This window comes from Gopherus flavomarginatus, chromosome 3 (assembly GCF_025201925.1).
Source record: "Gopherus flavomarginatus isolate rGopFla2 chromosome 3, rGopFla2.mat.asm, whole genome shotgun sequence".
Lineage (NCBI taxonomy): Eukaryota > Metazoa > Chordata > Testudines > Testudinidae > Gopherus > Gopherus flavomarginatus.
The window spans coordinates 252,885,277-252,899,354 of record NC_066619.1 but is presented as its reverse complement, the minus strand read 5'-3'; the positions used below and the strand labels follow the sequence as shown (position 1 = coordinate 252,899,354).

Here is a 14,078-nt window from a genome sequence, read left to right as displayed (position 1 = left end):
GGGCTGGGGGCTTCGTCCGAGAGTTCCTCCCCCGACAGACTGTGACCGCCAGAGTTACGGACCGAGCCTCGCTCCTCCGCGGACCTGGGGCCCCGCAAACGCAGTTTGAGCAACCCTCCCGTTTTGCAACTAGCTGCAGTTTCTGTCACATAGGAAAACCATCTGTGCTCCTGCTCAGGAATTGCTGCCGCCTGGTCCATGAGGTTGCAAATCGGGAGGGATGGAGTTTGTGGTCGAAAACACTCAGGATCTGCTTCCTCCACTGGTCCATGGGGTTGCAAATCGGGAGGGATGGAGTTAGTGGTCGAAAACACTCAGAATCTGCTTCCTCCTGGCTAATGTGCCAAATTGACCTATTGGGTGATCGAGGCACGCTCTTTCGCTTTTTTGTGTGTGAATACGTGTAAAGGGAAGTAAGGTTTGGGGGTAGAGGGCACACCCCTGACCCCAAGGTGATAACCAGAGTGGCCCCTTTCACTGTTTCCACTGGCTTCCTCCTTGTTTAGTTCCAATGACATGGCTGCTCGAGGCACGCTCTTTCGCTTTTTTGTGTGTGAATACAGATAAAGGGAAGTAAGGTTTGGGGGTACAGGGCACACCCCTGACCCCAAGGTGATAACCAGAGTGGCCCCTTTCACTGTTTCCACTGGCTTCCTCCTTGCTTAGTTCCAATGACATGGCTGCCTATGCACCTGTCACTGGTCCAGGGATGGTTGCAAATCGGGAGGGATGGAGTTTGTGGTCGAAAACACTCAGGATCTGCTTCCTCCTGGCTAATGGGCCAAATTGACGTATTGGGTGATCGAGGCACGCTCTTTCGCTTTTCTGTGTCTGAATACGTGTAAAGGGAAGTAACGTTTGGGGTAGAGGGCACTCCCCTGACCCCAAGGTGATAACCAGAGTGGCCCCTTTCATTGTTTCCACTGGCTTCCTCCTTGCTTAGTTCCAATGACATGGCTGCCTATGCACCTGTCACTGGTCCGGGGATGGTTGCAAATCGGGAGGGATGGAGTTTGTGGTCGAAAACACTCAGGATCTGCTTCTTCCTGGCTAATGGGCCAAATTGACGTATTGGGTGATCGAGGCACGCTCTTTCGCTTTTCTGTGTCTGAATACGTGTAAAGGGAAGTAAGGTTTGGGGGTAGAGGGCACACCCCTGACCCCAAGGTGATAACCAGAGTGGCCCCTTTCACTGTTTCCACTGGCTTCCTCCTTGTTTAGTTCCAATGACATGGCTGCTCGAGGCACGCTCTTTCGCTTTTTTGTGTGTGAATACAGATAAAGGGAAGTAAGGTTTGGGGGTACAGGGCACACCCCTGACCCCAAGGTGATAACCAGAGTGGCCCCTTTCACTGTTTCCACTGGCTTCCTCCTTGCTTAGTTCCAATGACATGGCTGCCTATGCACCTGTCACTGGTCCAGGGATGGTTGCAAATCGGGAGGGATGGAGTTTGTGGTCGAAAACACTCAGGATCTGCTTCCTCCTGGCTAATGGGCCAAATTGACGTATTGGGTGATCGAGGCACGCTCTTTCGCTTTTCTGTGTCTGAATACGTGTAAAGGGAAGTAACGTTTGGGGTAGAGGGCACTCCCCTGACCCCAAGGTGATAACCAGAGTGGCCCCTTTCATTGTTTCCACTGGCTTCCTCCTTGCTTAGTTCCAATGACATGGCTGCCTATGCACCTGTCACTGGTCCGGGGATGGTTGCAAATCGGGAGGGATGGAGTTTGTGGTCGAAAACACTCAGGATCTGCTTCTTCCTGGCTAATGGGCCAAATTGACGTATTGGGTGATCGAGGCACGCTCTTTCGCTTTTCTGTGTCTGAATACGTGTAAAGGGAAGTAAGGTTTGGGGGTAGAGGGCACACCCCTGACCCCAAGGTGATAACCAGAGTGGCCCCTTTCACTGTTTCCACTGGCTTCCTCCTTGTTTAGTTCCAATGACATGGCTGCTCGAGGCACGCTCTTTCGCTTTTTTGTGTGTGAATACAGATAAAGGGAAGTAAGGTTTGGGGGTACAGGGCACACCCCTGACCCCAAGGTGATAACCAGAGTGGCCCCTTTCACTGTTTCCACTGGCTTCCTCCTTGCTTAGTTCCAATGACATGGCTGCCTATGCACCTGTCACTGGTCCAGGGATGGTTGCAAATCGGGAGGGATGGAGTCTGTGGTCAAAAACACTCAGGATCTGCTTCTTCCTGGCTAATGGGCCAAATTGACGTATTGGGTGATCGAGGCACGCTCTTTCGCTTTTCTGTGTCTGAATACGTGTAAAGGGAAGTAACGTTTGGGGTAGAGGGCACTCCCCTGACCCCAAGGTGATAACCAGAGTGGCCCCTTTCATTGTTTCCACTGGCTTCCTCCTTGCTTAGTTCCAATGACATGGCTGCCTATGCACCTGTCACTGGTCCGGGGATGGTTGCAAATCGGGAGAGATGGAGTTTGTGGTCGAAAACACTCAGGATCTGCTTCCTCCTGTCTAATGTGCCAAATTGACCTATTGGGTGATCGAGGCACGCTTTTTCGCTTTTTTGTGTGTGAATACGTGTAAAGGGAAGTAAGGTTTGGGGGTAGAGGGCACACCCCTGACCCCAAGGTGATAACCAGAGTGGCCCCTTTCATTGTTTCCACTGGCTTCCTCCTGGTTTAGTTCCAATGACATGGCTGCTCGAGGCACGCTCTTTCGCTTTTTTGTGTGTGAATACAGATAAAGGGAAGTAAGGTTTGGGGGTAGAGGGCACACACCTGACCCCAAGGTGATAACCAGAGTGGCCCCTTTCATTGTTTCCACTGGCTTCCTCCTTGCTTAGTTCCAATGACATGGCTGCCTATGCACCTGTCACTGGTCCAGGGATGGTTGCAAATCAGGATGGATGTAGTTTGTGGTCGAAAACACTCAGGATCTGCTTCCTCCACTGGTCCATGGCGTTGCAAATCGGGAGGGATGGAGTTTGTGGTCGAAAACACTCAGGATCTGCTTCCTCCTGTCTAATGTGCCAAATTGACCTATTGGGTGATCGAGGCACGCTCTTTCGCTTTTTTGTGTGTGAATACGTGTAAAGGGTTATAAGGTTTGGGGGTATAGGGCACACCCCTGACCCCAAGGTGATAACCAGAGTGGCCCCTTTCATTGTTTCCACTGGCTTCCTCCTTGCTTAGTTCCAATGACATGGCTGCTATGCACCTGTCACTGGTCCGGGGATGGTTGCAAATCGGGAGAGATGGAGTTTGTGGTCGAAAACACTCAGGATCTGCTTCCTCCTGTCTAATGTGCCAAATTGACCTATTGGGTGATCTAGGCACGCTCTTTCGCTTTCTTGTGTATGAATACATGAAAAGGGAGGTTAGCTTTCGGGGTATGGAGCACTCCTATGATGACACCACTTTCATTTTTTAAAATTACTTTTAAAATTTTATAGTTTGCATTATATATATGGACAGAAATACAGAGAATAATTTATTTAACATCAAGAACATTTATTATAATCTGATGTATACATAGAAATATATTTCTTTGGGTTGCATTATGTTATGAACAAGAGGCAGTTAAACAATATGTTTTCTTTATTGCCTTTTTTCTTTTTGTTAATGAAGTGAACTATGCACATGTCTTGCAGTTGTACTCCTTCTTCTCATATGTCAGGTTTTCTTGATTGATTCCTTCTGTAATGCATGGTATGTGTGCCCACCTCTTGCAAGAAACACACTGGACCTTTGATAAGTAAGAATTAAGAAATTAAATCACATAAGTTATGTTATACATACTTTGCATTGACTCATCCTATTCCTTCCACATGTGAACATTACCTAATATATAACTATCAGCATGAAGAAAATGTGTAATGTTGTGGAATTTTTACAAGGATCATGATCCTTACGCAGTTTATGGCATATATTTCTCATGTAATTCTATGTTTCTTACCATCGTGCAATCCTCACTTTCTTTTTCACAGTCGATAAGGTTGCAGTATATGCAGTAGTCCTCCACGCTTTCTTAAAAATAAATATAGCATTACGAAATGATGAATACGTTACGACCAACACTGAAAATGCTAATCTTGATGTATTAATTGTCAATTATGTAATCCAGTCAATGGTTTGAACACACATATCTCTTCCTTTTTTTGGAATATTTTTTTCCAATTTTAACTTTACTGCACCTGTATCTAAAATTTCAAGTTTCATTTAACTGGTCGATCAATAGTAATCATTCACCCCATTCAAATTTTTGTGTACTTAAAGATATTATTGATTCATAGTCACCATTTCAGAACCAAACCTGTGAGATAGCCCACTTTAGGGTTATTAAGATAACTGTCTGTTATGTGACAAAATTCCACTCTTCATGTTATCCTCACATGTGCCTAATGAGTCCACAATACATGGTAGAAAGTAATTACCTGACTCCTTCATTAGAAGAATTGCTATATGTCTTCTAAACGCAGTATTAGCCTTCTGTGTTGTTTCCACCATACTGATGTCTTTGTGCTGCAAGTATGTTTCTGCAAACTAACAACACTGATATTTAGAATAAACCTCATACTTACCATAGGTGAAAGTGGGCTGGTCCAGTGTACCGGTAAGAATTGGCCACTGGTTCCAGACCATACATGGCTGACATTACACTTCTGATGTGGCAGTGCTTTATGATTTAACAGCACTGCTCCCTTTATCCCCTCCCCCCCCACCCCCCCCCCCGCATCTGCGGCCCTGCCATAAGGTCTGGCAATGCTGTTACATGCTCCTGGCAGGGGTGCCTACTGTGGAGGACCAAAAGGGGCTCTGGGTTACAGTGATTTACAAGGGCCTGGTGCTCCTGGCCACTGCAACAGCAGCTGTCAGGAAGGGCTGGATGGTAGAATCTGATTCCCCAGCACCGCACCTGCCACTGGAGAACCCATCCCTTCTTGTGGCCACAAGCCCACCCCCATACACCTTGGCAAGGACACCAGTGCAGTGCCCACTGGTAATCTCTGGCATTTACTTTCAACATGGATAATTAAACATATATAACCAATAATAATGCCAATTTGGTATTCAATACCTTTAAAATGAGTGGTCCACAGTTGTGGCCATCACTTTGTCTGGGATGCTGCATAATTTTACTGTTCCAATCAGATGAGGATTTACTAGTTAATCGTTTGATGAAGTTTCTGAAATTTTTAGAGAGTACATTAGCAGACTGCATAAATGCGCTTTGCTTTCCGTTTTTTCCCACTCTGTTTTCTGGACATAGATAAAAATCCATTCTCTCGGTTTTTACTTAGTCATTGAAATGACTTATTGCTCACATATAGACACGCTTGTTTTCATATTATTGTCTCACACTTACACAGTGTGTCACCTGAGTTGCTGTGCCCCATGTTGATAATAACACATTCTCAATCATGCAACATGCTACTGTTTCATGTGTGTCCACATTCTGTGCAGTCGTTCCCCAGAGTCACATCACACAAGTTCACTCAAAGTCCATTATTAAGTACATTCAGTACAAGTATATGCTGTTTCAATGTTTATTTGTAGCTAATAGGAAGACATTATTCTCATTATTGTAACATTCCCTTTAAAAACAGTTTCAATGGAACAGTTAGTGTCCACTGTGAAAGTAAGTATCTAATAAATCACCTCCAATTCCTCAGGCATGTTCTTTCATATCTGATCTCATCACACAATGGGTCAATTATTAACAATTCCTTTTTTTTCATCAAGGCTATCTGTAAGTTTAAATATATTCATAAACTGTATTGGTAATGTGATTATCTCAAAAAATTAATATATATTCAAAAATATATCAACAATCAGTATGCAATTAACATATAATCATTTGTAATGTAACAGAAACACACAACATATAATCATATTGTAAAATCAATCAACTCTTTACAGAGTGTATTCTTCCATGTTACATGAACAATGTAAATTGACAGTATCAATGTATTTTTAACAATCACATTCCACTTTCCTTAGCATGCACTGCACTCCCAGAAAACCCACAGCATGGCAAAGTATATCACCACTACCATATTTGTGTTACAAATCTCTTATTTATTGCCACATTTATTGCCCATAATCCAGAAGCACAATACAAAACATCTTACCACAAGAACCCAATGACCTGGTGTGTGGTAAGGAAGCAATAATATATCATTTTGAAGTAATACACTCTGTATTTATTTAAAAGAAATTAGAAATGTAATTATAGTTTCCAGTGAGGCAAACCATGAAATATACATTATACTGTATTTCCCAGATTCATTACATGTATTACTATTGGACTACTCCCCCACATCAAACATATCATAGTTTTTGCTGTTTCACACTGTGTTTAACTCAGTGACTGAAATTGGTTTTTTTTCATTTTATGTATGAAAGTATGTTAACATTTACCTTCACTTTCACTTGTGTAGCTCTGCCTGAGAGAATGACAGTGGAAACTACTGATGAGATGGCTTGTACCTGTTGACAGTCAACAAAGCTATTAATGCATTAATAATTATGGCACGTCAAGAACATAATGAATTTAATATAGACAGACATGAAACGGATCCTTAGTGTTACAGATCAGATACGTATATGTAAGAGAGTCCCATAAAAACAAATGATTTGTAATCAATGTGCTCTGAATTACTTCCTTTAAAAAGTGACTAAGCTGTTCACATACTTGTGTTCAAGTAATGGACCCACTGAACTGTACAGCAGAACTAATGTGGCCCTCTGTTGTATGTCCGATATGCACCTCCAAATACATTTTAGTAAATGTTTCGCAGCAGTATATACACAGAAATGTTGAAATTTCAGGTGTCTGTTGATATTTCAAGGGCATTTGGACTTAAATATGTTGTGCCACATATTCCCATGATTGTTTACTTAGTGCATCAGTGTATTGTGTCATGTATCACAGTAACTAGCCTACCTTTCCATCTGCTTTCTCAACTACACAGCTCAAAAATGCATCAATAACCTACAACACATGATGGAAGAAAAGCACAATTACAATGGTATTTGAGTAATCAATCACATCAACAAATACATGTTTAGTGGTACTTAAATGTACCTCATCACTTATCCAGCTTCTCGGTTTCAGGCAATGAAATAAAGAGCCATACAATTTTATGTTTCTCACTTTCGCCTCCAGTCTCTCTGTGTGTTTGCTGGTCATTACCAATTTTACTAGGAAAAAAATATTAACACATATTACATGCATGGTAATACAGTTTCCTTTTTCTCTGCTTTAATACTGTCAATGCCGCCACTTTGTACATGAAAACCTTTAATATAGTTCAAGTTATAAAGTATGTTAATCTGTTTAAGAAAAGAGCGGTAACCAATTACCTTTCAGAAGCCATTGCTTGTCTTCCACTTCCTCTGTAAGCATGTCATCAAAACTGTCATCAGCATCACTTGTATCATTGTTTGACACATCTTGCCCTATATATTCCTCTTTTTCTATTGCTGTGACCTCTATGTTTTCCGCTTTGCTGTCATGAGATACAGTGCCATCCACTTCTCTAATCTCTTCCGTGGGTGTTTCTGGTTCAGCGTCACCAACTCCAATTTCAGTGCCAGTTTTTCCCTCTGATGTGCTTTCAGCAGCTAATGTTGTTGGCTCTTTTACTGGTTTTAAGTGTGCAATACTGTACATGGTTCCTAACTGTTTCCCTGAGATGGTTTGTAATTTCACTCTCTTACCTTCAACACTCATAATTTTGTATGGTCCATGATATTTAGATTCCAATACTCCTTCTTTTCTTGTTCTCTGTCTAGTATTCAGTAATAGTACAGAGTCCCCAACTTCAAATGTTATTTCCCCATATTTAGAAGTCTTTTTAGCATAATGTTTTTGTTGTTTTTCTTGTGCTTTAGCAATGTTACTTAGTGGCAGTGCAATGTCAGCGTCATGTCTCGATTTCATATTCATGCTGTTCTCTTTGAAGAAATCTTCCACTAACATATTCAGATCTGGGATCTTTGTAAACAAATGGAGAAGTGGTTGTATTTGTAAAATGAAGGCACACAGAATGCCATGTGTACATGAAAGGTGCTGGGAATAACATACACTTACCGTGTAATTCTCTAAGACATCTTCTGGAAACACTACATCATCACCAAACATTAGTCGGAAAGGTGAAATTTTTGTTGTTGCATGTATTTTAGTTCGCAAATAAAACAAAATGGGTTCAAGTAATTTATCCCAATTACTCCCATTGTCATCAACCATCTTCCGCAGTGCTCTGTAACAAAGGCACATTGATTTGATTGTTTAAGAAAAGAAAGTCACATGTACGGTCTTGTTTGAAACAGATCATACACAATCAAAAAGGTGTAATACGTAATGAAAAAGATCTCCATGTAACACAATGCTTTTGAAGATTTTTTTGTGAGTTGCATCTTCTAATATAGCACATTCTACTTGCCATTAATACTGTACGATACCCACCCATTCACTTACCTTTTTATGGATTTATTAGCGTTTTCAGCCAAGCCATTGGTTTGTGGGTGGTATGGACTGGTGAAGCTACGTTCTATTCCCAATTTATTACAAACATACAAGTTAAGCTGAAAGAAAAAAAGTTACACCATAAACATACATATAGACTTCTGTTGAGGAATGTTCCTTTGCGTATCTGCCACTACTTTTCTGTGTAATTAGCAACAGGAATAGCATGTCTTCTCATATTTGTTTTGGAAACAAGTAGTTGTTCATTTCTTTGTTAGATATGAAGAAAAATAATTTTATAGCAACACTGATGGGGACCAACAGCAGTTTATATATATATAAAAAGAAAAGATGGTGGTTGTTCGAGATCTGTGGGTGACCTGACAGTGACTTTGAATAAATAGTACAAATAACCAGAAAAAAAGAAATCATTACCGTATTATTGAATTCTGCACCACAATCTGTCAGTATCCGCTGTGGGCATCCACGTCGAAGAATCATGGTGAACATGATCTCTACCACCTCAGATGACGACTTATTTCTAAGTGGAAAGGCTTCCACCCATCTTGAAAGATAATCTATGGCTGTAACTATGTACTGGTATCCATTCTTTGTTACTGGAAACGGTCCTATTAAATCCATTCCCACCAATTCCCAGATCCGAGTGACCTACATAGAAGGGTACCAGTTAACAGTCATATTTCACGTTTATTAATAAATGTTCTCAATGAACCCATATGTGAGAAGCAGAGTACACAATGTAATATGGTTATAACAGCCATAGAATCCAAATGAAAGCCCACTTTTAAATGCAGAAGAAAAAGAAAGAAAGACTAAACAAACGAAAAGAAGTGCAGGAATGAGTGATTGAAAACAATACCAGAGTAAAGCACAAGAAATATCCCCAGCCAGTGCGAAGGCGTATTAGAGGTAATTGCTGCACTATGCTGTGCCACTTACATGCATTGGACTTGTTTCAAAATCAAAGCCTCATTGTATTGCAGAAATAACCATGGATAATGATAAACAATAATGTGTCTGATTCAAAAATTCACCTCTATGCTTTTCAAGGTGGTATCCAGATTTGATTGCTGTCCCTCTTTCTGGCAAGTCAGACACTGTGCAACCTGCTTTTGATGGAACAATATGATGACATGAACATTTCATTATGGAAATAGTATCACAAGGGAACAGAGTTCACATTTGCACACCAAATATACTTTTATATTTCTTTCATTCATTTTGTACTTCTATTTCAATTGTAAACAACATTCATCAGGATTTTGTTTCATTACTTTACATACCCAATTGGCAATGTCTTTTGTCATCCCTGGCCAATAGTATTTTGATGTCAGCGCATTCCTGGTTTTGAATATTCCTAGATGTCCACCCTCTGGACTGTCATGATACCTTTTAAAGAGTTGCAGGGCTTCTTTCATGGTATGCACAACGACAACCTTTCTTCCTTTTGCTGAATGGAACAATCTCCCCTCTGTTGATCATAGAAGATGGAGCACAGAGGATGATTAAAGTTTATCTGGGCCCTGGGACAGAGCAATTGTTGGGCCCCTACCCACCCTGTCCACTGGCTACACCACCTATGGCCTTATCCCTTTCGTCCTCTTCCCCAGGATTGCAGCCATGTTCCACCTGGGCTCCCCACCATTTTGCTGGCCCCACAACTCCTTGGCTCATTTCCTACCCACCCTGCTGTCCCACACAGCATCGGGACTGGAGAAGCCCTGTCCCTGTGTCACGGCTGCAGAAAGGAGTGAGAGCTCCTCCAGTCCCAGGGCCGTGGTGGAGTTTTGGATCCTGTGGTTCTTTAGGGGACTAGGAGCAGGGTGCTGTGTAGTCTCCTGCCCCACCAGGCATGTCTCCTGGAGATAGGGTCAGGCATAGGGGCTTCCCCTGCTGCCTTGTGGCTTCTGCCAGGGCTGGGGTGTGGAAAAAGTATTTAACTTAAGCTATAAGTGGTCATTGGCAAAACCATTAATTAATTAAAAGGCATATGCCTATAAAAGACATCTGTATACAGTCTGGTTCATAATGCCTTGAGTACAAGGGGGAAATTTCAGTGTATAGCGGGGCTGCCCAGAGGGGGGGCAAGTGGGGCAATTTGCCCTGGGCCCCACACGGGCCCCCACAAGAGTTTTTCAGGGCCCCTGAAGCGGGGTCCTTCACTTGCTCCTTGTGCCCTGGAAAACTCTCGAGGGGCCTGGGCCCCCAGAGCTTCTTCCACTCTTGGTCTTCGCCAGTGGGGAGGGGTCCTTCCTCCAGGGCAGAGTGAAACCCCATGGCTGAATTACTGCTGAAGCAGGGCCCCCCTGGCACCAGAGACCACAAGCCCCAGAATTCTCTGGGAGGGCCTGGTGTATAGTTAGAAGTTTTTGCTCATTGAACATATAGTGATTGGTGGTGGTGCTTGCAGCAGACCGGATAACATAATTAAGGAATGAAACAAAGGCATCATTTTTTTTTAAATAAATTTTAGACTCACTTCTCACGCAACTGCACAGCACACTCCTTTTGTTGCACCACTGGCATAGACAGATTTTCTGGAAAATTTTTATAAAAATAGAGATCCAAATTCCAGGCCCATTGAAGGTAAGGTTAACACTCCAAATACTCCCAGTGTTGGGACATCATGACCATAATTTACAGGCTGAAGTTTCCTGTGTTATGTATCAGTACTATCTTAAAACAAATAATCCTTACCTTCCAATGAAAAGTTGACAGCATATCGACGCAGGTTCAGTCTGCCTGCTTTATTCATTCCTTCAGGATATGTGCTACTCCGTATGTATGCTAAAACATTTGCAATTTTTTCTTCAAAAGATTTCCCTGATAATTGTTTACAAGAGAAAACAGTTACTTAAGTGCAAACATGGCATATCAATTCATATAAGACTCAAAGTTGAGTTAGAAGGTAAGCGATGTACATTGCAAACCCATAAGCAGGGTAAACCTAAAGAAACAAGACATCATTCATAGGCCAGTGACATGACAGACATAAATAAATTGCAGGCATGTGCATAATTCTGAAATATTTGTGGCTTGCAAATTTTGGCTGTATTTGCTCAATGAAGAGTGAATGTTATCAGAGATAAGGAGATCAGTACAAGATTGTAACAATGTATAGACATAGTGACTCAGGACAGTAAATGTAAATTAAAAAAATGTCAATTAAAAAAAGAAGCAGAGTTGCTTGAAGATAATGGGTTTTTAAAAAATATGTAATATATAATAATATATGGGGATATACTTATGTCACAGAACTAGGTCATTGAGTCCAATCCCCTGCCTTCACTATCAGGACCAAGTACTGTCCCTGACAGGTTTTTTTGGCCTTGCTTTTTTTTTTTTTTTTTTTTTGGCCATGATCCATAAATGGTCCCCTTAAGGATTAGGCTCACAACCCTGGCTTTAGCAGGCCAATGCTCAAAACACTGAGCTAGCCCTCCCCACCATGGGAACACATGGAAAAATTCTACTTACTTGCCATTATGTGTATTGAGGTAATTTTTTGCTTGGTGCAACTTTTTTGGAGAAAATCGTTGTCTGGAAATCTGAAGAATCTCAAATAGAGAAACCCCTATAACATACACATATCAGTATCACCTCATTCTCAGCAATGTGTTTAATCAATCGTTTTAATGTAATTAAACTAACCAATCCTAACATAATGTTACTTGATTATCTAAGAAATTAGATTGCATCATCTAAATTGTTTTTCACACAGCAAGATTACTTATATGTCAGCCTAAGAAAGTAAAGAAAAACAAACAGACACCACACAGATAAACAATATAGAAATTAGGAGCAATAAAGAAATCACCATGATTACAGGCATGCAAACCATTTAAGAAATGATTATACAGTTATTGTAAAGATTCTTTATTATTCAGGCAGTTAGCCAGGAATACCTTTAGTATTTCTGTACTTTTACCAGATTTGCCCATTACTTGGGGTATGCTCATTTATTGTGCTTACTTGTCTGGGTTTCCCCCCTGATAATTCTACTCTTCTGGAGGGGGGTGGTTGTGTAACTCGATCAATGTACTCCTTGTGTGCCCAATGGAATGAGTCAAACAGCACTTTCAAGCTGACACCTTTATTTGTCCCAGATGTAGCATGTCCCTATCCCCATCTCTACATCACAAGCAGAGTCTAAACAAAGTAAGTTACATTTTTACAGTTTAATACCTGTGTTAGAAAAGGAAAGAGAGAGAGAAAATGAGGAAACTCACCCACTCCAGGAAGCTTGAACTCCTGAGTCTTCACTGATGATCTTAGCTCACAGTCTTGAATCTGTCAGGAATAGATGTGGTTACCTAAGGAAGTGGTTGAATCTCCTTCCTTAGAGGTTTTTAAGATCAGGCTTGACAAAGCCCTGGCTGGGATGATTTAGTTGGGGATTGGTCCTGCTGTGAGGAGGGGGTTGGACTAGATACCTCCTGAGGTCCCTTCCAACCCTGATAGTCTATGATTCTATTCTCTGATTCTAACTCAGGCAGAATTTGGGTCTATGCATGCATAAGAATTCTTACTTAAGAGTGATCAAATGGTTTTGTAGAGAAAATATGCAATAGGTTGAATTGGTTGAAGGGAGAACAGTAGATTTGTTTATGGGTAAACCGATGACTGCAGGAATTTCTTTAGGCTAGAGAGTAGGAGCTGATCACTTCTTACTATGGGTGATGTTCCTTCAGGGGGCTGACAATGAAATGTGTCTGCTTCAGTATTTTGGATATCAGTCAGATATCAATCTGAGTTTCAACACTAGAATTTGTCTAAATGCTAAGGTGGGTGTGAATGAGGGTAGGGGAGTTTCCTCAAGCTTGTCACCATGGTTGTAGGTATGCAGGTATGTCTCACACCTCCATTGAATGCTCCATGCAAGTTTTTTGTCTGATCACTTTTGGTTTTGGGGAACAGACAGGATACTAATTACCAAAGAAGACAGGTATTATCTGTGACTGCTGAGTTCTTAACAGGATATCGATCATAAAATATTTAACCATATGTTGTGACTACTTACATTAAAGAAATCCATTCCATCTTAGTTTAGGAGAGAGAGCAGTGATTGACCAATAATAATCTGGTGTTGCAGATCCCCGTAGTACAGTTGTTTTTTCTTCTCCACTGTCAGTGCAGCTTGTATTTTGGTGAGTTTTGCACAAAGATGCAGAAATGTGGACCATCCAAAAGTTCTGCAGCCACTGGTCATCAGCCCAAGCCTTCATTGTTGCAGAAGATTTTTGCACTTGGGAAGGTTCTAAGATGACACCATATAATAAACTTACTGAATATTTGTGAATCAGTTTCTATACACAAGCAATGACGTGTGAAAATAGGACTGTAAGAGCTGAGTTAACAGGCAAGATAAATGCAGCAAAAGGCAATTCTAAAATTTGTGAACTGTTGTGAGACTTCACATAGACAAATAAATATGAGAGAGTCTTTTAAATACTGAAAATGTGTGATGCAGAGGTTGATGGAATGTAGGGAAATAATTTCACTGTATCATGTCTCCTGTAGAAAGAAAGTAGCACTGGGGCAGCAGATTTGAATATTTTTTGGTGGGATCCAGAAAAGGTCCAAGGGCGTTTTGCTATGGGAGGGGGCTTGAGGTCAGTA

General features: G+C 41.4%; 1 protein-coding gene and 1 long non-coding RNA gene across 11 annotated transcripts; one reads left to right on the top strand and one right to left on the bottom strand.

Annotated features, from left to right (window-relative positions):
* Nucleotides 1-458: 458 nt before the first annotated feature.
* On the top strand, nt 459-3,178 carry LOC127048371 (uncharacterized). 10 transcript variants are annotated; one of them, XR_007773590.1, is made up of 6 exons: nt 459-1,133; nt 1,294-1,327; nt 1,605-1,848; nt 2,009-2,042; nt 2,320-2,563; nt 3,073-3,169. It is a non-coding gene; the product is annotated as an uncharacterized LOC127048371 (long non-coding RNA). The 10 variants fall into 10 exon arrangements; XR_007773594.1 differs by lacking the exon at nt 2,320-2,563 and having other exon boundaries at nt 3,107-3,178; XR_007773592.1 differs by lacking the exon at nt 1,605-1,848 and having other exon boundaries at nt 1,883-2,042.
* A 400-nt stretch (nt 3,179-3,578) lies between these two features.
* On the bottom strand, nt 3,579-4,659 carry LOC127048364 (uncharacterized). Its single transcript, XM_050948131.1, has 3 exons — nt 4,402-4,659; nt 3,924-3,994; nt 3,579-3,713 (listed from the first exon to the last, which is right to left on the bottom strand). Exons 1-3 carry the CDS (start codon nt 4,472-4,474, stop codon nt 3,600-3,602), a joined length of 258 nt encoding a protein of 85 aa, XP_050804088.1. The 5' UTR covers nt 4,475-4,659; the 3' UTR covers nt 3,579-3,599.
* Nucleotides 4,660-14,078: the final 9,419 nt, after the last annotated feature.

Excerpts from the sequence above, each read along its gene's own strand:
- LOC127048364 (XM_050948131.1), bottom strand. The coding sequence starts at position 4,474 with ATGGTGGAAACAACACAGAAGGCTAATACTGCGTTTAGAAGACATATA. Across the intron at positions 3,995-4,401 it reads TCTTCTAATGAAGGAGTCAG|AAAGCGTGGAGGACTACTGC; the intron begins GTAATTACTTTC and ends TTTATTTTTAAG. Across the intron at positions 3,714-3,923 it reads AAAGTGAGGATTGCACGATG|GTCCAGTGTGTTTCTTGCAA; the intron begins GTAAGAAACATA and ends TACTTATCAAAG.